This window comes from Balearica regulorum, chromosome 25 (genome assembly GCF_011004875.1).
Source record: "Balearica regulorum gibbericeps isolate bBalReg1 chromosome 25, bBalReg1.pri, whole genome shotgun sequence".
In the NCBI taxonomy this organism is placed as follows: domain Eukaryota; kingdom Metazoa; phylum Chordata; class Aves; order Gruiformes; family Gruidae; genus Balearica; species Balearica regulorum.
In genome coordinates, this window is record NC_046208.1 from 2,952,874 (window position 1) to 2,979,909 (window position 27,036).

General features: G+C 52.7%; 1 protein-coding gene across 2 annotated transcripts in view; it reads right to left on the reverse strand.

The window, feature by feature from the left end:
* Nucleotides 1-327: 327 nt before the first annotated feature.
* Nucleotides 328-27,036, reverse strand: part of RASSF5 (Ras association domain family member 5) — a 34,823-nt gene continuing 8,114 nt past the window's right edge. Inside the window, exons 2-6 of one of the 2 annotated variants that reach the window (XM_075776057.1) lie at nt 24,319-24,437; nt 7,091-7,204; nt 5,202-5,499; nt 4,714-4,829; nt 328-3,500 (exon numbers count right to left, since the gene is read on the reverse strand). In XM_075776057.1, coding sequence (XP_075632172.1) covers nt 3,348-3,500; nt 4,714-4,829; nt 5,202-5,499; nt 7,091-7,204; nt 24,319-24,437 — 800 coding nt within the window. In that variant the 3' untranslated portion in view covers nt 328-3,347. Of the gene's footprint in view, nt 3,501-4,713; nt 4,830-5,201; nt 5,500-7,090; nt 7,205-19,011; nt 19,461-24,318; nt 24,438-27,036 lie in introns of those variants that run through there. The other variant, XM_075776058.1, reaches the window with a different exon arrangement.

Here is a 27,036-nt window from a genome sequence, read left to right on the forward strand (position 1 = left end):
TCAGCACTGAGAATGAACTCTATTAGCTGGATTTTTATGGTTTACATTTTTATGTATACATACATTTTAGTGTATGACTAACTTATCACAGGTGACAGGGGTAGCAGGTCTGTCAAATCCAGCTAAAATATTAAGAGAAGATTAGTGGAACACTTTGGTCCAGTTTTACAGGGGTAGATGTTCTGTACCTCTCTAGCTGAAGCTTCAACACTTCACAGTAGGGTTAAGAAATTTAAATTCACTTCTAGGAAGGATTCCTGTGCTTTCCCTTTAGACCTAATACATGAAAGTTCCATAGGATGGCGCCAGAAAAAGAAGTTAAAGAGATTTCTTTAATTACTGACAGTTTTATTATCATTGTCTTTTACACTGCCTGCATATGAACAAGTAGTTTCATAACCTTCAAAAAAGCTGGAAGTGAGACATTTTTTAAAAATGCCATAGAATTACTAGAGAGTAGTAAAAATAAATTACAGCATTGCAAAAATGCATTTCACTTTGCCATAGAAGCTTTACTATTCCATTCTATACACATTATTTTACATGTTTTACAAGAGACATGAGAAATAAATTCACACAAACTAGGCGAGACAATATACTAACCAAAGGCACTGCCAACAGTATTTTGCGCTTAAGGAAGGGGCCAGTACGTCCATCCTAGACGCAGCTCAACTGACTGTTGAGAATTTGAGTTTCAAGATCTACCAATTCCTGAAACGCCCCATATTTTGAAAAACCAAAAGAAACAGCCCTCCCCTTTGCAGGAGGTTTTCAGCAGCATTCACGGTAATTGCATAAGAAGCCATGCCTTCTACAAAATGTTAAAGACATGCTGGGTTCCAGGAGGGGAGAGGGAGAGGGTCACCAAAAGTCTAGTAGAAAACAACAACAACAAAGAAATCTTTACAACTTTTAGCCAGAAAGATAAGGGATTTAAAAACAAGCATCTGGATCTTACTTCTCAGAACCAATGGCAGTTTTTACAGTGTTCTTTGTCTTGACTCAACAGAAGTATTTATACAGTGCTTTCAAGACTCAAAGCACTAGATAAATGTTATTTAAATTACTTCACAAGTGCACAGTGAAGCAGTAAGTATTGTAACTGGACAAACAGCCCCAGAGCAGGGAAACTGCTGCTCTGTTTGGGCTGCCACCATGTTGTTGAAGGTCATCTGGGTGTACAGTACAGCTGGAGGCCCTTCCTGCACCGCGTGCCAGAGGCCATAGCCCTGTTAGCAAACCCTTTTACACTACTGACTAAAACTTGAGCTGGGACTAAGCTTGCAGAAAGTGGCCTTTATACAAACCGAGGGGCTTTAAGTGATGCAGGTACTCTCTTACAGTTTATAAACAAACATACTCAAGTGTAAATCTGGAAGAAAAAAAAAAAATCCCAAGCAGTCACCTTCAAGAAAGAAACAAAACAGTTCCTCGGTCCCTCTACAGACAAGAGCAGCCTCATCACAACAGTACTTTAGGTAACGGGAGGGGTTCAGGACTGACAAGGCCTCTTGACAAAAGCCCCTTCCAATTTCTACCTTAGCCCAAACGCAAAGTTTTCACACTTAGGGGGGAAAAAAAAAAAAAAAAGGCACTGAGGTAAATTTTAGACTCTTCTGTATTGTCTGTGGTAACTGTTACCCAATAACCTGTTGCCTCTCTCCCTGCTTCACGCAGGTGGGGTCACAGCAGTCTACAGCGAGCTCAAAGGGACACTTGTTCATCAAGTCAACAGGAAACCTTCTCATGTGCTCCATCTGAATCCGGCTAGCATCCACGTTCCGTTTTCTCTTTACGCTTTCTTGCGGTGTCTTGTGTAAACAGAGGGAAGACTGAACCTGGCTGTGTGCAGCACGCTCGGTACAAAGCACCGAGAGTAAACTTGGGGACCATCCTCTCTCAGACTGGCATCCCTGGAACCTCCCGTGCCCTGCCGTGATCGCTGCGTGGCGTCGGCAAGACCAGGGTGGCTGGTTGGAGTTACGGCAGTAACCGACGCTCCAGCTCAAGGATTTTTATGAAGGATGCGCAGTGCATGCCGTCAGAGATGGTGGGAGCCCTGACAGAGGGAGAGACGCTTACTGCCCTCCCCTAGCTCCACGCAGAGAGCAAAACCCGGTAACCTTCCTGGACACGCAGGCAGAGCACCGATTGCGAGGGGGGAGGGAGGGAGCACACCACACAGACAGGCACAGGGAGGGAGAGGATGGCATGTCACGGACAGGAGCGGTGGAAAAGCCCAAGGAGGGTTAGCAGGAGGAAGTACAGTATGGGAGAGCGGTGGGCAGAAAGCATCCCAGGCTAAGGGTTCCCTTGCTCTTCCCGGAGCCGAGCCTTTGCCAGGCAGGCAGCCTGCGCTCTCGGTGCCGCCTCACGCCCTGGCCCCGGCCGGAGCTCCTCTCCCTCAGTGCCAGACCTGTCCATAGCTCAAAATCGGTTTGATCTGTGAAAGGGGTTTTGAGCTTTCCTGGGTTAGTCTTTTGGATATGTATTGCTAAATGTTCAATATCAAACCATCAGCCTATGCCCCAACCATCATCTTTGCACTTTTCAAACAGTATTTCTTAAAACATAGGTCCCTATGGAGTAGAAAACTGGTGAAACACTGGCTAACTTAGCTAAGCATTGGGGGTATTTGCTTTAATTCACATCTGTTTTCAAAACTGGAAGTTAAATAGAATCAAAATGGATGACTTTTCCTGGAATTAATATTACCAAGTTTCAATAATACTTACTAACAGACTGTTTGGGTGTTGCAGCTGCCTTGGTGTCATAACTTTACTTTTCCCTGGCTCTCTTAGCCCTGAACAAGTCCATCGGCATTGGTTACAGCTGCAATGCCCACGTGGTTTGGTGCAACCACTTCTTCCGCTTTATCTGCTGCTTCCTGCACTCTACTTACGAAATGAGAACTCGGGCACGTGAGCACACGCGACAAGCCGCAGCACCGCCGAACAAAGGCAAGCAAGTTTCTGGGAGGAGTGTGAACAGCAAGCGTTACCCTGCTCGAAACAATAGCCAGTAGACGTTCCTGTGGGTTTAACACGGAGCGTTTTCCACGAAGCTTCTCCATCGGATGGTACAGCTGAAAAGCGAAGCAGCAGCTGCGTTTGGTTTGTTGACGGGCACAGTTTTAAAACAGGCTTCCCCTTCTTTGAGTGGGTCTGGTCCTGGGATAAGAGGTTTCAGAAGAAGAAAACACTATATGTTCGTTTTATGGGTGCTGTGAGCCAGTCCTTAAGGGAAGGGTGAAGAGGGAGAGTGACCACTATAAGGTGTCCTGAGAAGTGTCTTTTCATTTTAAAAATATTATCTAGCTTAGTCTGATGCCCGTGCCTCCTGAAGAGTTATCCAGGCTTGCCTCTGGCTTCTTTCAAGGTCTGTTGCAGTCTCTGTTTAAACTTCTCGTACTTCCTTTGCACTTGCTGGATTTTGTCCTTTTCTTCTTTGTCCAGTATCATCAGGAAGTTCTGTAGCTCCGGGATGGAGAATGCGTCCCACTGCAGAAACAGCAGAAACAGAGGGACATTAAGCACGCACCATTCACCTTACTGCTTTTGTGGTGTTGTTTGGGTTTTTTCCCCTGAATCTGTGAAGAGGAACAATAAAAAAACATTTAAACATGTATCTGATCTGCAGGTAGCTTAATCTCACAGCGTCATATTGTGAGAGAGGCGGGATGATGGGCTACAGAATAAAGGATCATCCCAGTCCTGAGCCCCCGCGACTGTAGATTTAATAGAAATCATCTTTACTCAGGTGAATTAAAGCTCCCACTGTAAGGGATGGCACAGCTCCCTAAGGAATTTAAATATATATGGAAATAGTTGACACAGCATTCATCCGCACTTCTTATTACAAAGGGGGAGCGAGGTCCCAGCAGGCAACACCACCCAGCAGGAGCCAGTTCTTAGTTTTACTGCAAAGTTATCAAAACCGTTTGAGCTTCAGAGCTCTCGGCACGGAGTGCCAGCAGACAGGCTGCTCCGGCTGTCACCTACAACAGCGTCGGGCTGACAGCGAGGGACAGGCAAACCACAGGCTGATGAACACGATCGCTTCATAAATAGCACTTTACGTCTGCTCAGCACTGCCGCGGGCAGCCCCCGTTCCCACGGCGTCCTTACCGACCACAGTCCCACTCCTCCGGAGGCACGGCACATCCCGAGCTGCCCCGCGGCATGGGAGGCAGAATCCCTCCGGATGCGGCAGCTCCCAGCGTTTGCCTTCGTCATGGTGGGGAGCATGATTGCAACCAAAAACTGACTGTGAATTTATTACCTGAAAGTCCCTGGCTTCTGTTTAAATTAGTGGATTACGTATAACGGTGTTTAGCTAATTAATTATTGAGGATTAACTCTGGGATGGCGTTGCTTGGTTCTGTAAACAGATTATGGGTTGGCCATCAAAACTGGCTTCAGCATTTTCACAGCTCAAGTTTAAATTTTTTTAAAATCAACATAATTTAAGAACAATGAATTACCCAAATTTATTTTTTTTTTTTTAAAGTAAGGTACAAGCAGTCCCATTCAGCTGACAACTCAAGCTTGGAGAAAAGCTGGTGTCACAGTCAGCATTCAGATGGCAAACCCAGCCATCAGAGGGAAGCAACCTTGCCCCCGCCGTACATCTCCCGGCTCTGCGACGCTGCCACGCGCTCCGCAGCGCTGTTAACGTTCATGTAAAAACCGAGGGAAAGAGTCGCCGACATACCTCGACTTCCCCTGTTTCGTTCTCCTTCAGCACGAAACTGAGCACATCTGTGTCGGGGCCCGCCAGCAGCCGGAGGTACAGGGGGTACTCGGTGAGAGGCAGCTTCTGCAAGAGCACTGCAAGGGGACAACGGACATCCACAGTGAGATCTTGGCTGCCAGGGCAGAGGAAAGCTCAAGGAGGCCAACTGGAGCATGTAAAAGCAGTTCATGCTGCTCAGGATCGTAGCGGAAGCGGCTGAGTCTCTGTCACAGATCCCTAATGACTTCTCTTAGGTGGCTTCAGCCCCCTTCTGAAAACTAGTAATTCCCCTTAACTTAAGCAGCATCTGGAGGTCAGGCCGTTTATTCATCTGAAAGGCAGACACTGCCTGCCTGACACACCACCGAGTCCTAGGTGAATACTTTGGGTATGTTTCTGTCACACAAAATTGTGAGCAAAACCCGTCAGCCGCAGGAGAGCTGGCGGGTCCGAGGGCATCAACTCACCTTGCCCATCTTTCCGCATCTCCTTGAAAAGTGCAAACTTCTGAGGATTATCCACCACCATGAATTTCTTCAGGAGCCCCTGGATCACCTCGCTCACCGTGGTCGTGCTGCTGATGTGGAGCTGCTTGATGGCATCCAGTGGCAAGTAGAAGGAGGTTCTCTTGTCCGTCATATCGGCCAGGTTCACCTCCTTGAGGGCATCATAGATGGACTGTGGCCGGATCCCCGCCGGCACCGTCACGGGGCGGCGCAGTTTCAAATGCACTTTAATGAAACCTGTGTACGTCCCATCGTCGTTCTAAAGCAAAGGAGAGGGGGGGTCAGGCTCCAGGGAGCCCGTTCCAGTCCTTTCTTCCCCACCCCCCCCACTATGAAGAGCTTTCTGGTCTACAGCGCTGCAGCCTGCGGGGTGACTGCAGGACTTTCCACCCCTCGGTACTGCTAGGGGCTTGAGAGTTTCTTATTAATCATGTTAAAAGTAACCAGTAATTTTGGGTTAGTCACTATGGATTTTCTCCTGTTCCTTCCACTCGGTAAATGACTCATTCCTTCCTCGCGTCTGTGCGATCTCATCTTATTTAAACCCAACGCTGCTACGAGTCAGTTATGGAAACCATTACACATAATCTGTAGTTGCACTTACGTGAGGATTTGAAACCTCTGGGAAGGTCTCTACGCCTCGTGTTCAGCACGATCTCCCAACCGTATTCCTCACGTTTTATTCCCCACTTACGGGATTCTCACATCTCCATGTAATAAATCATCATCCAAGATCAGCCTGTCTCACGACAGGTCCCTTACCCTTCCCTCAGCTCTGCAAAAATGCAGAAATCAAGAGAAGAGCCTGGCTCTGTACAGTCCATCCGCGGACGCCCGGCAGGAACGAGCCGAGGGATCCAGCTCGGGTGCTGGGAGCACTGGCCTGTGGTCCCACCCAAGGGCCACCACCAGCCGCTGAGCCCAATCGAGTCCCGGGACCGTACCTAGTCTCAAGATTGTATTTTCTCTAAGCTTCAAGAAAAGTAAGTCAAGAGCAAACATTTGGGTCCCAAATGACTCCTGTAAGTCAAGGGCTGATAAAAATCAAAGGGCGAGAGATTCCAGCAGGAATTACTGTGCAGCCTTCACAAGGGAAATTGTTCTAAGATCTACTATTTTAAATAAACTTCAGGTTTGTTTTCAGACGTTGCAAGCACCAGGGAGTTACGTAGCTGCTGTTCTTCGAGGTTCTACAATTTAGTTATTTCACTCTTTAAGAAGCTTTTTCCCCTCTCCGTAAAATCCTGTGCAGTTTGTACCTTTGCAGTACTCCGGTTTGTAGAAGAGCTGATCTCCATCTCCTTGTCGTCTCACCACATATCATCAATGTGGCGATAAGCAAGTTTGCAATCAAAGCTTCAAAGCATACGGCATGTACCGTGGTTCTCAGACCCCTGCTTAAACAAGCCTGGCAGTACCAAAGGAGAAAAGCATCTCTTTTTCTAGAAAGGCTTTGCGTTTCTAAATCCACTTCGTGTTTCTAAATCCACTTTGCGACAGCTGCTGAACTGCAGTGTCGCAGCCCGAGTTTTACCGTGACTCATCCCCGCTAGAACAACGTGGGCTCATCTATTTGTGGCACGTCGTTCGCAGCACAGGCTGGCCGGAGATTACCGTGCCAGCGCTCCCGGCTGAGAGGGGACGGAGGCAGGGAAGGGTTCTCTCAAGCATGGGTGCCTAACGCTAAGGAAAGCCAAGCAAGAGAAAAAGCAGATCGGGTAAGGAAGACAAGAACATCTCAGCCGCCACAAGCCCTCTTGCCTTGGAGATGCCTTCCTATAGCCTGGCTCAGTTCCCAGCCCAGAGAAACCAGCATCGGTCGCTCTGCGTCAGTAGAGCCCAATACTCACCAGCTTCATCAGCAGGCAGTTTGTAACTTTTGCATTGTATTTTTCAATTTTCTGTTTGATCTCCTGGATGGTCGGAGGCTCGGGTTTTTCTTCTTCTACTGTTTGTGTTACATTCTGAAATCAGAAGAGACAGGCTTTAGCTGGTTTATATATCGTACAACGCTGCGTCTGTTCGGCTCTACTTTTGCTTGGGGAACGCAGGAACGAAGAGGCTGCGTGGATCCTGAGCTCACACGAGCAGCGATGGCGCAGGTGGAGACGGTCACTACGGCCATGAGGCTAGATGTGCGGGATGTCCCTGCCCCAAGCCACCTCTGTACACCAGTAACAGGCAGTGCAGGGTAACACAAAACCCACCGCTTAATGGGACACCAAGGCACAGACCAGTAGTGGCCAGGGCAAAGAATCCAGCCTCTAAAACCTGCTTTCAAAAAAAGCCGCCCGTACCTGCTGAGCGTTTCTTTGCTTCTTGCAATGCAGTTGAAAAATCACATTCTATTTCTAGTACTCGTGGCTCTGCCTACCCAAGCCAGGCACCCCCTAAAAAACCCAGGGTGCTCCTCAACCAGCTTCCAGCAGCTTCACCCAAGCAGAACCTGAAGTTAAATCTCTGCTAGATTACTCCTCCTTAGCCTTGGAAATTATAGCTCAGAGCAGGAAAAAAATCACACAAGCAGCAAGCCGGCTGCGTGACTAATACATCAGTCGCTGCAAACCCAGTCAAGGCATCCCAGCCCATGTCAGAAACCGTTCAGCATCTGCCCGTGCGTGGGCTCACCAGGAGCGATGGGTGCTGCTGCTCACCCGGGTTTTGGGGGATTTCCTTTTGGGAGGCAAAGCGACAGATTCGGCGCATAGGTGGGCTTTACCTGCAGGTCGCACGTGGAAATGTCACTAACGAATAATGGGAAAACACGATCCCGTGGCAGAGAGGCAGCTCGTGGGAGCTTCCCAAATGTAATGCAGGGTTTAGAGCATTTAAGCAGAAAGGCAGTGAAGGGGTTTGGACAAAGTGCCAGAGCAGAGCCCGGTGCTGCCGGCAGCACAGGCTGAGCCGAGGTGGGACTGGGGGCAGAGCCCAGGCTGGGAAGATGCTGCCATGGGGTCGGAGTGACTGCAAGACCTCTGCTAGAGGGGAGCAGGACCACAATGCCCTTTACAGGCCACCTAAAAGGGGAAAAGCAAGGTGCTTTCTGCAAAGAGGGCCAGAGCATGCATCTCTGGGGTACGCTGCAGGCAAGCGTGCAAAGCACCATCCAGCCCTGCCTGCCCCTGCTCCCCACCGCTCCTGCCCGGCCCCAGGGAGGTGTCTGGGGCCACGCAGGCTCCCCACGCCCAGCCTCGAAGGCAGGCAAGCAAGGCTCACGGGATGCTGGCCACCCTTCTCCAGGGACACGCAAGACAGCGTCGAGGGAGCTGGGAGGGCGGCTCTGATGAGGCACCAGGAACACGCAGTTGCAGATGGTTTTCTGCAGAGATGAAGGTTTGCAGCAGCCTCGAGCGAGAGCCTGAGCCACGCTCCCACCTCCCATCTGCCCGAATACTGCGGCACAGGCTGCAAAGGCCCACGGACACCCTGGAAATGGGATGTCAGGATGCGATCCTCCACCATCGTGCCCAGCGTGACGGCAGAGCGCAGGCACGCTCAGGCGCTGCGGGAACACAAGAACCAGCAAGTTTTTTTCCAAAAACCTGCTGGAAGGCAGGAAAGCATGCACCAGCACATACAGGCAGGGATTTTATGTGTTCCCACCCTGAGAGTTCAAGTGCAGCCTTGGCAGCTGCAGAGCCCCTCGAGGCTCCTGGGGCTGTCCCTGGGTGCCGGTGCTTTGCCTGCACCACGCCGGGGGGGTAAGGAGGGGAGGGATACCCGGAGCACAAAGGTAATGCTACCGAGCGATGGCCAGACAGGCAGCGAGTGCTTCTGCAGACATCCCTCTGCATCCCATCTCCATCGCCTGGGACTGTGACACCAGGCCCAAAGCGCGTACTCAGGACAAAAGCACCCTCTCACCTTCAGCACCCATCTGGAGCAGTCTTGCAGAGTTAAGGGCTCCTGTAATAGTGAGATGGAAGCAAGGACTTGTGTGACCCTGAAGTAAATTCAAATTCACAAGTGGGCTAAGAAAATCTATTAAAAAGAAAAATACAGGAGGCTAAAGTAACCCAGGAGTTCCCTGGCTGCACGGTAAAGCGCAGCAGCCACCTTTGGGTCTCCTCACGGGAAATAACCTGCTGCAAGGACAGGACTGTGCCGACCGCGCCACGGGTCTCTGGGCAGCTTGTGAGGACCCGCGGCTGAGCAGCATTCCCTGTGAGGCGCCGCTGCTCAACTCCTGCCCTGAGCGCGTCTCCAGCCCAGGGATGCTGATCACGCCAAACCGCGGTGCTGGATGGAAACCGGCAGCAAGAATTACAGCCTGCAGCAATACGTGCTGTTCACTTCTTTGCACGATCGCCGGAGCTCTTCACCGGCTTCTTCAGCCGCTTTCCTCACCGGCAGCGGGACGCGGGTCCGACAGTGGCATTCAAGAAGTCTCGATGACTTTATTGCCACAAGACCACTGGAAACCCCCTGCATGAGGTTCGTCTTGTGCTTCAAGGTTTGACACCGCTTCAGCCAGGGTTCCCTAAAGCCCTTCAGCAGAGGGGTTTGCCAGCCAGCCAGGAGGGCAGGTCTCCTCTACAGCACAGCCTTCACCATCCCAAAATCCAGACCTGCTGCAAACAAGCTTGCGTGTGTGTTGGACTATGCTCGGCGGGCCGTATTTCACAGCGCAGCGCTCTGCTGCCTTTCCATAACTCACCACCTTCCCCGGAGACAGGCTGTGAATACATTTCACCGGCGCTGCCTGAAACTGCGAGCAGCGCTCCCATATTTTATGTGGGCTTGCTCAGAAGTTAGCATTAGCGGAGAGCAGAAAGCGTGAAGGGATGTGCTATCAAGGCTGGTACAGAACAAAAACTGTAACCTCCAAGAAGGAAGAAAAAAGGGGAAAAAAAAAAAAAAAGCAGCAATTTTAGGAGCAAAGCCTGTCTCTTCCCAGGCAACCCTGCAGCACATGACAGCAGGATGCAGCAAGCTGTAAATAAGCCAGGATCGCTCCAGGCTACCCATGATATTTCTTTTAGGAGGAAAATCAACCACAGGACAAACTGAAATCCTGGTTGCAATCTGGCAAGACAGCTACAGTCCTGGGACTCGGAGGGCCCCAAATTCATTCCAGCGATTCCCGAGTGAGAGTTCACGATTTCTGCTTGAGACAGACAAACGGTACGAGACCTCTTGAAATGCAGATCTGGAGCAGCAACCCAATGGAGGAACACTGACATTGTATTACAGTCTCCTCCTTGTTCAGTGCCTTAAGAAAATAAAAGCAAAGCTTTCCCGGAGTATTTAAGAATTGCACATAAACATCCACTGATCATAACGGCAAGTTCAAGTGCACGATTTGACAAAAGTCCTTAGGCACGTGCTTCACTGCAATCTATTGACTGCAATAGGTCTTACATGGGTGCACACAGGTGCTGGGCTGGCGTGGGAGTCTTTAAAAATAATGCCATGGGTAGAGAATTTCAAAAGTAGCACTGGGGAAAAGGGGAAAAAAAAACCCAACAAAAACTTCCCTTTAAGTTAGTGGAAAATGTGCACGCAGAAACCCTCCACTTCCTCACGTCACCCATTTCACAGCGCTGGGGACAGGCACGGCCGTGTTGCCGGCCCCCACCCCGACTGCACAGCAAGCGAGCGCCAGGAGACCCCCAGGCCCGTCCCCTCCTGCACGCAAAGAGACTCGTGGCTGCACGGCACAACCGCAGCAGTAAGGCACGTTGCACACATATGCTATGCTTCATCCGTGGCACAAACACAACCCGGTGCGGACCAGCATCCATCCAGACACGCACGGCAAAAGCAGAGCGGCTCAGTCTGTCCCTGTCACTGCAATTTGCTTTTCTCCAGTGGGGCAAGTCCCTCCCCTCTTGTGATGGTTCCAGCTGAGGAAAATAGCGCACGCCAGCAATTAAGAGCTTTCGGAGCAGCTCGTGCGCCGATGCCACCCGGTTTCCATGGAGGACGCACGGTGCACCCAGGACCGCAGCAGCCTGGAGCGGTGCCGGTCCCCGGGGTTTCGCAGCCGGCACGCAGCAGACGCTAATTGCTTCACGCTCCAGGGAATCTAAATCACTCGCAGCAGGAGGAGCGGGAAGCCTGGCTCAGGAACACAGCGCTGGTGGCACCACGTCACAGGTCTCGCACCGTGTCCCCGCACAACTCCATCCACCAACCCCTGCCCAGCCTCCGGCACCCTGCCTTCCCGCGCCTGTGGCTGCACGGAGCAGCCGTGCCTGCTGCGCTCTCGGCTCGCTCGCTCCCCCGACACCCCAGCGCACCCCGATCCTCGCAAAACGCTCGTACTCCTCCCGTCAGGCAGTGGGTCAGCTGCGCTGCAGAGCTCTCCTGAGCATCCTCCCCAGCAGCGTGACCCTGCCGAGGCACCCAAAGCTGCCCGGCTGCTGCTGGCGGAGTCCGAATCTTGTTCCCAGGAGCTGGAATGGGCCGGTGGCTGGGATAGCTGCTCTGGCAGGGGGGACAGTTTTACCTCTCTTGCCGGCTGCTCCCACCCCGGCAGCGCTGGGAAAGGTGGGAGGCAGCTCAGCCCCCACCTGCACCAAGGTTTTCCCAAATCCCTGCCTTCCTCTGCCCATCCTGCAGCGTCTTGATGCTCAGACCCTGCTCCGGGAAAACACATTAGGAATGAAACGCCACCCATTATTTATTTATTTACCACGTCTATTTGTTTTGACTAACCCAAACATAAGCCGAAGCATCCACACACCCCAGGATCCCACCGCACACAGGAACGTACCGGCTCCCGCGCCCGCCGCTCAGCCAGCGTGGCCAAACCCCGAAAGCAGCACAGCACCTCCGCCGTGCCGAGCCTTCGTCCGCGGCTGGAAGAGTGAACACCCCGAGGTCAGGATTGCCCCAAGGAAATGGGATTCCAACCCTTGGCCATCACAACTCCAACAATTTACATGATTGTGCGGCTACAGCTACAGGTAACAGGTCATTCTCTCCCCTTCCATGTGCAATTGTAATTGAAAAAGAAAGCCTGCATTATGACAATTTGACAAATACAGGTTTTAACGGCCATATTATGTTCTCTTAGGGTTATTTTATAAGTCATCTTCCACCCAGAGTGGAATTAATTTGCTTTTATTAAGCTTCCAGTGTCAGATGGTTTAAGTTGTGCTGCAGTGGAAACAGCTACGGTGTGCAGAGAGCGACCAACCTGCACTGGAAAACAAAACCAGTGACCTTGCGCAGGGCTCCCAGCTCTGCCAGCAGCTGCAACTCAGCCGTGGATTTAAAAATGCGTCTCCAAGACGGGAGGTTGTGCGTATGGCATAAAGCAGCATGGGACTCCCAAGGCCCTCATCCCTTACACGTCAGGTGCGGTGCAAAACCCAAACCAGAAGTTACCACTTCCACAGCGCTAACGTTAAGTGGGCTTGAAACGTAGCTAGGCTAGTTCTTAAAACTGGTTTGATTTTAAAAGGAAAACTGCAACCTGTTATGCAAGTCAGCTGGACCAATACTGCAACAAAACACTGCCAGCGTTGCAAAAATGCTCTGTGCTTCCCTCCCCAGGGACAGCACGGGAGCAATCCTCCGCCAGCTCACCTTCCTCCTACACCCCGGGACTCAAGGGAAAGAAAGTTTTAATAATAATCTCTTTCCACGCAGCAATCCCACCACGGGGCTGACGAGCGCAGTGCACGCGACAGCACCTGGACAAAACCCGAGGGACACGCTCCACGCAGGGCCACCGGAGCAGAGCTAGCGCGCACCCGGGCGGCTGTCCCACGGCACCCAGCGTGGCACCATCCCGGCTCCGGCAGCTGTTTAGGGCCAGGGGAGCCCCGAGGGACCGTGAAGGGCAGTGGGGCTCCAAGGGCTCACCCCTCCGCCCCTCGCTGTTCGTGGCAGCGATGCTCAGGCACACGCTACGCCACGAGCCCCCAGCAGCGACCCCCCGCACGCCCCATGGCTGGAGACTCTGCTTTTCTGTTTTATAGACCAAAACCCGCCCGCGAGCAGGACCCGAACCAGCCCAGCAGCACCAACGCCGTGGTGGGGGGAGCCCTGGGAAGGGCGGCCACAGCCGGGGAAGAGAAGCGCTGTTCCTTCCTTCATGTACGATTAGATCAACTGCTTCTTGCTCTTCACAAATCTACCCGGACCTCCGGTTTTGCAAAGTTTCTGGCACAGAATACGCAATGCTGGCTGAAGGAAGAAAAACAGAAGCTATAACCATAAACCGTTGCCACATTTCCTGTTGTATTGGGACAGGATGAAACAGGCTGTAACAAAACAACAGCTCGGTAACCGCTGGCACCTAAACCCTTGGCAGTCGCTGCTGGACCTGCGGCTCTCCTGGCTGGAAACCAGGGAAGAACAACATCAGCCACCCTCGGGGACGGCCCGGCCGCACACCATGACGTCTGTGTGCCAGCCTGCAAAAACCAGCATGTGCCACTGGAAGGAAAGCGATGGCGAGACTGGAGCTGCTGGGGTGGTCCCGCTCCCACCCTGTTAAAAACCTGAGGCAGAACATTGAGCTCTGTCTGGCACCCGTGGCCACGCAACCACCGCCGTCAGCTCGCTGGCATCATTTCAATTCAGCAGGTGAGGGGTTTACCATCCCCTATGAAACTGCCATAAAATAACCTGCAGACAGTCGTGGGCCCGCAGTGAGACACAGGAACCCACGGGCTGCACAGGACCAAGCCCGGCCAGGGTGGCCTGGGGCACCCACAGCAGCACCGAGGGGTGAACCTGCCCGCGTCCTCCCCCTGCCCATCACAGTAAACGGGCTCCTCTTCCATAACCTGCATTATTTCTCAATTCTAAGAAACATCGATTGTAAGAAAGGACTTGAGCCTCATCTGGCACTTGGGCTGATGCTCGGCAGGATAAAAGCCGCCCAGAACAAGCGTCCCAGGAAGAGGCAGGCGGCCGCGACGCACAATGTCCTTCGCCTGCGGCTGCGGCAGCCGCGGTCCCAGCGAGTTAGCCGCGCCGGCCTCCTCTTTGCAATCTACCACTCATCTAATGAGCCGTGAGCTTGTGACAGGCTATTATGGGGGAGGTAAAAAACCCATGAGCCATCATGATTCTGGTGACATACTCTTGAAAGAGCGATTCTAAGCCAAGAAAGGAAACAATGAAGCCTCCATGACAGTTTTTTCTGTTTATCAGTTTGCAAGGATGCCAAGAGACACGCTCCATGTCCAGCTGAAGAGCATCCTTCCTACAGCCTCTCACCTTGGTAGTGGTCAACCCTCAACTTAAAAACCTTTCTAAAACAAGCAAAGGCAGCAGCTCTGCACCACGCCAGACCTCCCTGCTGGGAATAACAGCTCTAGGTGGGACCCGGGAGCTTCCAACACCGCTGCAGTCTACAGAGGGGATGGTGCCCTCTCCCCTCAGCTCCCCATCCCGCCGGAGCCAGAGCGTGGTTCAGGAGGTGGAAGACCGGCAGCTCATGAGCCACAGCTTTGCCAGCCATAAAACCAGACACGGAAAGGCACCGTAGGTAGAGAGGCTGAGCGCGCACTTCCACGGGACGCTCCGTGGAGCGAGGGCTGCTCCCCCGCAGCCACAAACCAGCCTCAGAGACGCTCTCCCTGCCCCCTCGCTCCCAGCCAATTCTCCTCACCAGCTATTTAGCTAATGAATTTGAATAGCAGAACGGTGGAGATGGATTTGGCCCAGCATCACCACATTCTTGGCAACGACCGTTTTATCTAGAGGCAGAAGTGGCCAAGTCCTCCCCGGTAATGCTGATGGGCACAGGCCCATTGCCATTTACATCACGCTGTGACAATTTACGTTCCCAAAAATGCAGCCCAAGCTCCTATGTTCAGATTGCAAGAGTATTTCGAAGAGCTCTTCTGAAGGGATTTTACACCTCAAGGTATCAATCCTCAATTCCTCTACTTACTAAGGAAAGATTTGTCTTAAAACATCAGAAAACCAAGCCTGAAGAAGTATGTCTGAGCATTGCTGGGAGGGGAGCCGCAGTTCAGAGGAGCATCACCAGCTCATGCCCTGCCACCACTATCACACCACAGCACGGCAGACTGGAGAGAAACATGAAAGCTTCAAATTTTAACCAGAAACATGAGAACCAGCAGCTCAGAACTGTAAATCCAGCTGCGGCAGGGAGCGGTGGCAGCTGGGGGTGGCCCGATCACAGTCACCAGAGAGCTGGGACATCTCTGCTCTTGCACAGCTCTCCATCACTGCCAAACACCCAACGCCGCCTCCGTCACCACACATCCCCACGGCTCACAGCACTGTATGGGGAAAGGATCAACTGCTCAAGCATGGACAGGTGGGGGGAAGAATCATACAGATTTGGAAAAAACCACATCAACCCAAACAACAACAAAAAAACCCCCCAAAACCCAACATATTTCACTCCCTTTGAGAAATTCAAATGAGATGCTGTGGTTTACTTTGGGGTTCAGAGGAAAAGGCAGAAGACAGGAGAGCAGTGCATCTCTAGAGAAGAGGAGAAGGATTGTTGCTGCATTTCAGAGAGGTTAGAGGCAAGTGAAGATGGGCTCGGTGTTTTGATTGCCATGGAGATTTCACTTAGAAACTGCTTTTCCTGCCACATCCCTGCTCAGCAGCGAGAGCTGAGCAGGTCCTCCCGGGGAGCTCCATCTCAGGGGGGGTCTGGGCTGGACCCCAACCACACCACTGTCTGTGCGCACGGAGACCAGCCTGGCGAGACCCCGGCCCGGGTCAGGGAGGCTGGGTGGATCAGAGGGATCTGCTGATCCCTTGGGAACTGATCGCAGCCTTGCGGGGCCAGGAAAAGCCCCTTCCCCTCCCCAGGAGAAGTGCCCCAGGGCCACCCCTGCACCAGACCCCCTGCAGACCTGCCTCCCCCTCTGGAAATCACTCCCTGCTCCGACAGTCCTTCAGAGGACGGAGACAAGAGGCCAAGGACAGGACCCTGCGCTGCTCCCTCGGCATCGCTCCAGGCAGAGCTTTGCCCACCCAGCACAGGCACCACGCGCCTGCTGGTACCTGCAACCCACGGACCCGCACAGATGCCGCGCCTGACGGCCAGCCAATTCTGGGACTACGGGGTTTCTCCAAGGCTGGACGGGAACTTGGAGATCACCTCATCCAAGCCCTGCTTGGGTTTCAAGCACCTCCACCCCTGGATCCCACCCCAGGTGAAACTGCATTCTGTCCCTCTTGTGTTTTCTATTCTTGGACAGAAACTCGCCCGTTTCTCCTCTAAGCCGGCTCTCCCAGCAGCCACCGAGGCAGGACTTGAACAGTAATTTTGCAGAGTTTTAAGCAATCACGCTTCAGGCAGAAGCCACTGAAGCCATTCAGCTGAAGAGTCACAAAAACGCCAAGTAATAGATCTCCGGCAATGAGGTCACATCTGAGACCTAAAACGGGTCTTTGCTAATGAAGAGTGATTGCGCTGATGGTTCTGAAAATAAAAAGGAATTACAAAATTCCTAGAAAGAGGCTCTTCAGACTAATACAGTTATTTCAATCAGAAAAATCGTTTCTCTAATCATAGTGATCAAATTCCACTCTCTATTTTTTAAATGGCAGGAGGCCTGTCTGTCTCCTGCTACCCCACATTCAACACATTTCCTCTATAGAGATGGTTTCCTAGGTCTTTTAAGAAATGCATCCCAAGTTATCCACATTTAGCGTATTCCTGCCCAGCGCAGGGCATGCCCACGGGCTGGTGGCTACTGTTGCTGCAGTGCTGGCCACCCCGTTCATCCTGGGCTTGGGAATCCTCCCTGCGCGTCTAAGGATGGACAAACGTTGCCATTTGCACCCAGCAGGTTAACTCACTTTTGGGTCCAAGCTGATGTTTTCTGCCCGCGGCCAGGAGCAGATACCGTACCTGGTGGTGGAAAGCAACGCTGCTGCCACGTGCAGCTTTTGTGCTGACTGTGGTGGTGGAAACGTTCCACACTCAATAACATTGCTCAAGAGACGATGCCAAGTAAAAAAAGGGGGGGACAGGGACTGAAGCAAAACCCAAGGGAGATGTCCACCTTGGGGATACGCCTGCTCCTCTGTCCCCTGCTTTGCTGGCTGCTCCCCAGCACGTGCTCTCCTTGCCGCCCTCCACCCGCTGTCCAGTCCAGACTCACCAAGCCACCACCTCCTCCTCCTCCTCCCCACCACACTGCAGGGCCAGGTCCATCCAGAGCTGAGGTCCAGCTTCACACTCCTGCGGGACCTGCACCACCACCAACCCCCCAGCATGCCAGGAACCCTCCAAAACCTTCTCCCACCAAGGCCTGAGGATGCTCTCCACCACCAGAGAAATGCGAGGACCCACCTCCGCACACAGACCCTTTACACAACATCATTTGCTTCAGCAGCAAATTTTATCTGCGTGGTGTTTTTTTCTCATGCACAGGAACCATTTCCTCCTCGTAACACCAAACCCTCAAAAGGCTCCATGTTCTCCAACAGCCGCAAGGTCTGCCGCCCACGCCGGCTGCATTCAGGTGAAGAGTCGGGCGAAAAGGGGCTGCAGCAGCCCCTGACCCCTCTGCAAGGGAGGGCTCCCAAGCACGAACGTGACCAAGCTGATTTCGAAAGGTAGCCGAGGATCTGCAGCACCCTGGCTCAAAAAGAACAGCATTAAAGCGGCGTGGGGTGCAGCACCTATTGCACTAGCACGGTGCTCTTTTACATCTACACAAATGAATCATCAAATGACATTTAAAAAACAGCACTACGTGTCGGTTAATCATAGCGAGAGGGAGCTGCTGGCTCACAGGGAATATCCCACGTTAAACCCAAGGGAGCATTTCTTCAAAGATATTAAAATAAAATTGCCAGTTAATTTAAACTCTCTCCCAGGTCCAGCCCCTGCCCAGGGAGAACAGCCCAGGTCACCAGGAGAGCCCTCTGGACCCCGCGCTGCAGAAAGCCGAACCCCAAAGCACCTGCTGAGGATTGCAGCTCAGCACCCTCGGGGCTGCAAATACAGCAGAGCCCGAACAGGAGTGCCTCGGTGCTGATGGCTTACAGGGGAATTTCGAAGTGAAAAAGCTGCTCCCCAGGCCAGATCTCATCTCAGGGCTCTTGTTCCTGAGTGAAACCCCCCACTTCCGCAGCAGCACCTTCTCATCTTCTGCTTTTATGCTCAGTTCAGGCTGGGGCCCCAAAGTTTGACAGGGATGTTTTCTTTTTTTTTAAATAAACACTTAAAACCCATGAATCAGCCTTGTCAATGTTACTGATACAGAAATCTTGTCCCGAGGTGAAAACACTGCCCAGCCAAGCGCTCTCTCCTTCTCCAAGGCAAGACGCATGCACCCAACTGCCCAGAAAAGGACCAGATTCATCACTGTGTTAATAAGTTTGGAGATTAATTTAATCCTGTAACTTTCCCATCTCCCTATCCACCTGCCAGGTGCAATTTTCACCAACGGTGCATATTTTGCAAGGCCAAACCCCAGGTCCCTGGCCAGAAGCCTGACCCGTGGGTGACAGCTAGCAGGGTTGCCGCTTGGCCCCCTAAAGCTGAAAAAAAAAAAAAACCCACATTTGGAGTCGGCTCCTCCACCGTGGATTCCCCGGGAAGGGGCCAACCTGGCATGCAAAAGGTTGAGACGTGGCTGAGAAAAATCTGCAGCAGTGCAGACCCCCTCCACGGGAGCAGGGAGCCTGCAAGAAGCAGGTAGAGCCTTCCTCCCTGCCAGCAGCTCTGCCCTGACTCCAGCTGCAAGCTAATTTTGGCAGCACCTGCAGCCAAACGTGCAGGAACACCGACATCTCCCCACACCGGCAATCCCCCCCACCTCCCTCCCAGCACAGCCCTTCTCCCTAGTTTTTAAGCTGTTACCTTGGCAGGGACCTTGTTCGGCGTGCTCCGGAAGAAAGAGGTTTTTGCTGTGAAAAAGCAATCCTCGAGGTCTTCATCCAAGCTACAGTAGCCGCTGCTCATGCTGCTGCCGATGGTCATCCAAGCTCAGCAGAGGCGAGAGGCCGAGCGTGCACGGGGCTCGCCGGGGGGCTCAGGGGGCCGGCGACCATCGGCGGTCCCCGCTCCGGCTCCCGCGCCAGCAGCAAACTCGCTTTCACATCCTCAGCTCGCCGGCACTTATCTGCAATAGCTCCTTCGGCTCATCCTCCAGAGCCAGTGGAGCTATTTCTCTTTAACAGGCAGCCGTGCCGGGTAACCCTTCCCTCTCCTCCTCCACCCGCCTCCCTGCGCAGCAGCGCTGGGGCAGCATGGAAGGGGCAGAGCTGCGAGTTTGCTCCTGCTCTTGGCGCCCGGGTTCGCTCACTGCCCGCAGTCTGGTCCCTCGGGCGCCGCGCATCGCCTCCCCTTCCTGCACTCGCCTCACACCGTGCAGCCCTGCCACTTCCTCTTGCAAAATTTTTCACCCCGCTGCACGCCGGGGCCGAGGTGCTGGGCTTGGCCCTGGGCACTGCCCGGCCCCCGGGTACCCCCAGCACCTCCTTTGCTACCCAAAAATACATCGCCATGGCAGGCTGGCTCCTTGCTCCTTCCCTGTTAGCGCATCCTCGAGAGCTGCGTTGCATCTGCTGTCTTAGGGAAGCGAGCCTGGGCTGGACCGAGCCCGACCACGCTGCCGAAAGGTGGTGGGGAAGGGTGCAGGCTGGCGAGGATGCGGCCTCGGACCCCCTCCGGGGTGCTGGGAGCCCCTGGTCATCACACTCCGGGAAGCAGTGGGTGCCTCTCCGCTCCGCAACTAATTTTAGAGCAGTGGGAGTGATTTCAGCAGTGCTGGCACCCGGCTGAGGCGGCTTCAATTGCAGCCCAGGAAAAAGCTGTTCAGCTCCTCCGTCCTGTGTGCAAGAAGCACTCACTCCAGACTGATTAAAATGCTGTGTTGGCCTTGGAAAGAGTCTCAGAGCAACAGCATCATCCCTGTTCCCCTCTCCCCTGCAGCCCTGCAAAACCCAGCCCGGCTCAGAGCCATCCCCAGATCTGCCTCCTCTGTCCCGGCCCCTCCAGAGCCACCAGCACCCCGCTAACACCCTGCGTTTTACCCAGCAGCGTTGAAAGCTGCTGTGACCTTCCTCCTCGCTGAGGATCACAGGTATTTCTGGAGAGCCGGGCAGGGGAAGGGCTCTGCTCCCCACAGGCTATCATCCTCCCTCGGCACGGGCTCCTGCGAGGGGCCGTGCATCCGTGGGGATGCAGCACATCCCGGCTCGGGCTCTCCCAACCCACCAGGAAACCGGCACGTACCCATGAGCAGGTTGAAGGGACTAAAGAAAAGCCCGACACACCGTCGTTAAAGAGGACTCCGCTTAGGCAATGCAATATTAACGCACACACTAACAATTCTCCACCGTATTTCAGTAAAGAAAGAGGGAACGAGGCCTGAAAGTATCATGCCACTGAATAAATCCATCCACGCCCACACTTCAAATACCTCACGCAAGACCCAGCCAGCCCATCCAAGAAACAGCAAAGAATGGCAAGAGGTACCGCGAAGGGCAGACTAGAGGTAGAGGAAGGTTTCTGTGCCTGGGGCCAGCCTGGATCTGGAAAGGACGGATGGAGAGAACCTCGATGTGATAAAGTCACAAAAATCGCAGGAGATGTTCACATGAAGAGAGCAGTTAAGTTTTACACCAAAAGCTGGAGTGCTTTTCCAGGCCACGCACGATCGGATTCGCAGAGCTCGTCACTAGGTGTTCTGGCAGTAGATGCGCAAGGTCAGACTCATCAGAAAGAGCTTACTGATCAGTTATGAAAAGTGACGGTTCAGATGCAACCCCAAGGAGTGCCCAGGGCACCGCTCGCAGGGAGGCCACAGCAGCAGCACGCCATCCTCGCCCTGATGCTTCTGGTCTCCTTCAGCATCCACCAACCGAGCAGAGAGAAGACACCGCCATGCCCTGACGGCTGTTCTTATGTCAATTCCTTCGCATCCTTTTCAAGGCACAACTCTCACCATCACCAAGTGCTATTTTTACGCCAAGCCAGCGAGTGCGGGGAGCTGGCAGGCAGCAGCCTTGGCTCTACTCCCCAGCTTGACTACCTGCAGTAGGACCATCGGCAAACCCCTCCTGTAAACCGAGGCCGTCACTCGCTCCTTCAGGTCACAGGGCTCCTTCAACTGGTCCAAAAGTGCTCCAAGATCTTCGCACAAGCTACCATCCATGCACGAAAACCTCTTCCCCTCTTGATAGGTTGCAGATGGTGTTTCACACCCTCCCATCCGTATCTGTTAGCTGAAGGACTTAAATCGCTACAAGCCTTTGATAGCTCTGCACCCCACAGCCAGCAGCATCCCATGAATACAAACTGGGATGTCAATGTAGATTAGCGGGAGGATGCAACATCTGCATCTCAAAGAGGAAGGCAAGAATCCAAATGGCGTATTTACAAAGCAACTTGTAACACTGCAAATAAATAAGCTATCCTCTTAGCAGCACGTGTGCTTCTGCAGTGGCACAAACCTCCTCAGCTTCACAAGGCTATATTTAGAGGAGAAAGAGGCTTAAATTGAGCATGTGCAACATGAGCAGAAAGCGAGCGCTGGGCCGATGAAGGGCACAGGCATCGAGTCCTCACCGAAGCCTCAGCCCTGGGCGTTCGAGTGGGAACAGGACGCAGCCAGCTTTGCAGTGCCCCACACGAAGCTGGATGCACTCCCACCGCTTTGCCTCACCAGCTTCTCCAAGAAGCCTTTGCTTTTCCATTGCGGTCCACCTGCTTGGGAGATCAGCTCCATAAAAAAATAAAAAATCCAAGCAAAAAAAAAAAAAAAAAACCCAACTAATTTTGACTCATTGGTTCAACAGCAACTCCAGTTCACGGTTACCTGCACAACAGCCCCCAGAACCCACCCACCAGTGACCTGCACCAGCTCGCAGGTGGGAAGGGCACAACCAGCTCTGCTGAAACCAGGGGCCAAATTCCTGGTGCTGCTGAGACCAGCCGAGACTTTTGCCAGCTTCAGCGGAGTCTGGGTTTCACCCCGGGAGGCTAATCGGGGACCCAAAGGGAAGGCACTCTTAAGTACTTTGCTGGATCAAAGCCCAAGTTATTAATGCCTGGTATTACACAGGAACAGTACTTAACTACGTGATATTAAAGTAGCTATTTCTCTGATGCTTCTAGTTTGCTTACATTTGATAACTGTATTTAATGACTTCCAACTATGCCAGCTATTAATTTAAGTTTCTTGTGTTTTCAGTGAGCAATCCCCTCCCTTCCCCTCACTAATTCAGGCACCCTATTAGTCTTTTTTCTGGAGTACTGACACCACTTTCCCTCCATCATCTCCTTTCAAGCAGCAAAACCTGCTTGGCCAACAGAAACACACCAGGAACGTGGCTGTGTACTCAGATCGAGTAAACCTGAAGATGATTTTTCCCTGATTACCTATCATCCACAAACAAGAACAGAGCTTTATTGCAGTGATTTATGCTCGTTCACCCTCAAAGCAGCCCACGCACCTCCCGCCCCCCCCTTGCAGCCTTTCCCAGCACAGCTAAGGAGACCCGAGACGGGGCTTTGCTGTGCCGAGGGTTCAGAGGTGCGATCCCCGACCAGGACCTCGGGATGCGTTTATGGATTTCTGTTTGCTGCTGTAATTGGAGAGACTTTTGTTTCCTCGGCACAAAATGCCTCCCCCCTTCCCGGGATCACACCAGAGACACGTCAGAGTGATGAATTACCACGAGGCGCAGGTTCCATGTTTATTATTAGGACCATCAATAACCCCCGGCTGGTGCTATCACCCTGAAGAAACAAGCCTTTCTAATTTTTCTAAAAATCAAGCTTTTCTCATGCTGCTGGGGGAAACCTAACAACATCTGAAGGAGATGTAAACACACACAAATCTGGCTTCACACCCTTATACAAATACCTCAAGGCTCAGTGGAGAATCCATTCGGAGCCCCTTTGTAATGCATAACTTGTAAGATAAATCCCATCTAACTTCAGGTTCCCTCCCGACCAGCAATCGCCCAGCCACGTAATGCCAAGACCTTGCACAGCAAAGAGCAGACAACAACCAAACCCCACCACGGGCTCCTCATATGCCTCACAGAAACCCCACATCTTCTTTAAAAAAAAGCACACATTTCCATTTCCAACTTTGCACAAGTGCATCAAGGTCCTCAACAAAGAGGAATATAAAAATGCACGGTTATAATAAAGGAGAGAATACAGTTTTTAAAAAGCATATAGAGATTGAAAAGGCTTCATGCAAGTCAAATCCACTTCAGGCAGGTTTCTAAGCAAGGTTTCAAGCTCCCAGCATTAAGTATCTTGCATCTCCACTGGCATGGCATCGTCCAGTCTCGCTGTGCCCTGTTGCACACGCTGCAGCCTGTCCCAGCAGACACCCACACCAGACACCCACACCAGACACCCACACCAGACACCCACACCAGACACCCACACCAGACACCCACACCAGACACCCACACCAGACACCCACACCAGACACCCACACCAGACACCCACACCAGACACCCACACCAGCTCGCAGGCATCACAGACACCACGGGACCCTCGGGGGGATTAAGCAAACACTAAACCTTCCGGAGTGGCCCTGGGGATTACTGCACATCCCTAATACAGATTGAAGAGTCTCAATCCTCTGAGACTACTGAAACTCTTCAATCAAAGCTATTAAGCCGGAGCTCCTTGCAAACTCTGTGCTCGCGCTCTGCCAAGATACAGGAGAAACGCTCCTTTGCTGCTCCTTCTCAAACACTTTGCATCCGGTGCTGGGATGCAATTTAACGCCGGTACTGACCCTCCTTCGCAGGCACCGGGACACGGCTGCGCTGCAGCGCGGGGGCTGACGTCCCCGGGGAACACCGCTCCTCTCCTGCTCTGCTCCAGGCAGCCTGGCCGACAGCAGCATTTTAAACGCAACGCACCTCCTCGCACACGTTTACAGCGAGGGGATGCCCACACACACGACCTCCATCACGCAGGCAGGGCGCGCAGGCAAGCCGTACGCAGTATATAGGTAACTCGTTACCGCTGGCAGGTCTGTGGCATCGATGGGCTGACCTCTCTGACAAGACCTCCTCCCCCTTGTAAAACCCTTCGGGAGCAAGAAATCCGGTCTCTGAAGGAGACGTAATCGGTCACCGTGAGGCTGTTGGACCCCCCCCCCCCCGCCCTGGATCCCCCTCCCCGGCGTACCTGGCTGCAGGGCGGCAGGAGGGTGCCCTCGGGCGAGAGCTGGCTCTGGCACTGGCCCGGCCGGCAGCAGTCCAGCTGGATGAGGCTGCGGCACTCCTGGTGGCACGTGTACCGGCAGTCTGCACGGGAGAGAGATGAGAAAGTGAGGCACCCGAGACCCGCAGCCTGCTGTCGTGGAATGGCGGGGGAACCCCGGCAAGGGACAGGACTCCTGCCGGAGGGCAAACCGATGCTCGTGGGCACCGGCACGGCCAGAGCTGCCAGCCAGGCACACGTCCCCAGTCCGGCACGCTCCTGCAGATGGGGAAAAGGACCAGAACACCTCGTCCCGAACAAAAATTACTCCCACACCCTCTTCCCAGGGAAACCTGTGTTTCTTGCCGCAATGCTGCGGCACGGGCAGCGTTCCTGCCTTGCGTTCTGCTGGCATACTGATACACAAAGTAAAGAACATGCTCGAGTCCCACCAAACCACGGCGTACGCCACTCCCCAGCTACGTTCCTTGGAGAGGTCACTCGCACAGCACCTGCGGCAAAAGCTCGAGGAGAGGATGCTTCATCTTCCAACACCAGGAGGGAAAAACCATCTTTGTATTAGGCAGAAGTCAAACTATGTAAGGCCACTAAATATGAACACTTCAAGGGCCAGTTACAGTGATGGAGGCACGGATCTACCATCAGACTGCCAAAAAGCCACCCCTGGAGAGGGTATGGACACGTCCTGGGCCGCAGTAAAGGCAGTGACCTCCCATCCCCAGCGCACGCGCTGCCCAGGCGCAATAAGGCATTTACGTAGCGTGTTTTCTTTGGATGCTGACCCGTCCTGTAAGACATTAACTAGTTCAAGGTAGGCATTGCACAGATGACTCTGCAGAGCCCAGGTTTAACCCCTTAGGCATAAGGTCCCGCTTGCCCACGGCTGCTGAGCAGCAGCGTTCAGCACAGCCAGCTCCATCACCAGACGCGACAGTTATCATGTGTTCGTGGCTATGGCTCCCTCAGCCCTTTCCCTCAAAGCCCTGACTTCTCCATACGCTCCGGACTGCAGCTAACAACCTCCTTCCGCTTTAATGGCCCTTCTGATCCTTTTACTTTTCAACTGTTGTACAAAGAGTGTTAAATTTTCTTTTTACGCTACCCAAAATTCAAACAGTCGCTGACCTGAAAAAAAAAATAAAAAATCCCCTAAAACCAAGGCAAGAGAAAGGAAGGAGACGGGATTGAGTGCCCGTCCCAGCACCAGCCCTGCCACCCCACTCCAAGCCAGCGAGCTTGTATTTTAAATATCCTTCTTTTTTTCTTTTCTTTTTTCTTTAGCACTTGGGTCATTGGTTTTGAATATCTGGGGCTTGCAGGAAAGCAAAGGAATATTCCACGTTTGCTCTGGAAACAGTGATTTCCGCTCAGCTCTGCTGAATGCTCACACATGGGAGTGCCTGAGAATGAACGAGAGGAGCTGAACCACTGCTGGGAGCTGGTGCCTGAGGGGGAGAAAACATCAATCTCCAGGGGAAACAGGGAAATCATTTATCATTTAACATTCATCTGGCATGAGCTGTCTATCATTCTCCTGTTCCAAGTCAGTTGTCTCACGTAAGCCTGGGGGAAAGCAGGGAGACTTGCCTTTTTTTTTTTTTTTTTTTTTTAATTGGAGATAAGCTGCACAGTTACATGGTAATTTAATGCATGACCTTTAGTGCAACTGGAACAGCCTTTTAATGGGGGACACTCGCCAAGTCTTTGCTGGAGATGCCAATCTGAGGATGCTCCAGTTGCAGGTTCACCGGAGCATCTGGCGCCAGCGCAGTGTCCCTTCTGCCTATTTGGTCGAGGATTTTCAGATTTGGGCAGCTGCCTCCTGCTCCCCCAGACCGCAGCCTGCCGGGGCAGGAACACTCCAGCATCTCAGGTGAAGGAGGTGGACAGTAAGAGGTCTGAAATACGTAATACGGACCACAGAAATTACAGTTCCCCAGCACACCTCCAGATCAGACCCATTACAGCCAGGCATTTCTTTACAAGATTAAAGCATGACACCTCCTTAGTCACCGTCACCTATTAACAGACCTAATCACTCGGTATCCGGCAGGGAACACTAATTTTAGAAACCCAGCACTGCTTTAGGAAGCAGCCATGTGACGAGAGGAGCAGGATGCCTCCACTTACACTTTAAGATAATTTCCATTCAAGTCAAAGTAACACTTGGAAATGTAGTTTCTTTAAAAAAGAATAAAAAATTAGTCAGATCTTGATACTGTGTAAGACTTTGGTGGCTGAAAGGAATTTCCTTTTCTCCACAGATAAAGTTTCTCAGGGTGATAAAGTTGGATAAAGTAAACCAGTCCAAGACAGATGCCCATCTAGATGCCTAAACACAGGACTGCAGTCACCCTGCCCACCCCCATGCTCCCACTCCCACCTCCCAAATACCGCAGATGCTATGGGGCATCTTTCGATCCGACCCGCGTGCGAGCCCCACGTCTGTGGGCTGGGGAGACAAAAGGACACGGCGCAGGTCTGAGGCAGCGTGGCCAGGTCCTGGCGCAGAGACGACAGAGGCTCCAAGAACCTGACCCCAGCCAGGCTTCCACCTAAAGAAAAACCTCCTGCACCCCCCAAAGCAACACCGCACGGGAGACCGGATACGATTGCCCCCAGAATTAGGATGGAAAGGGTCTAAAGTGTCCCAAGATCTCCCCTGTGACGCTCTTAAACTCT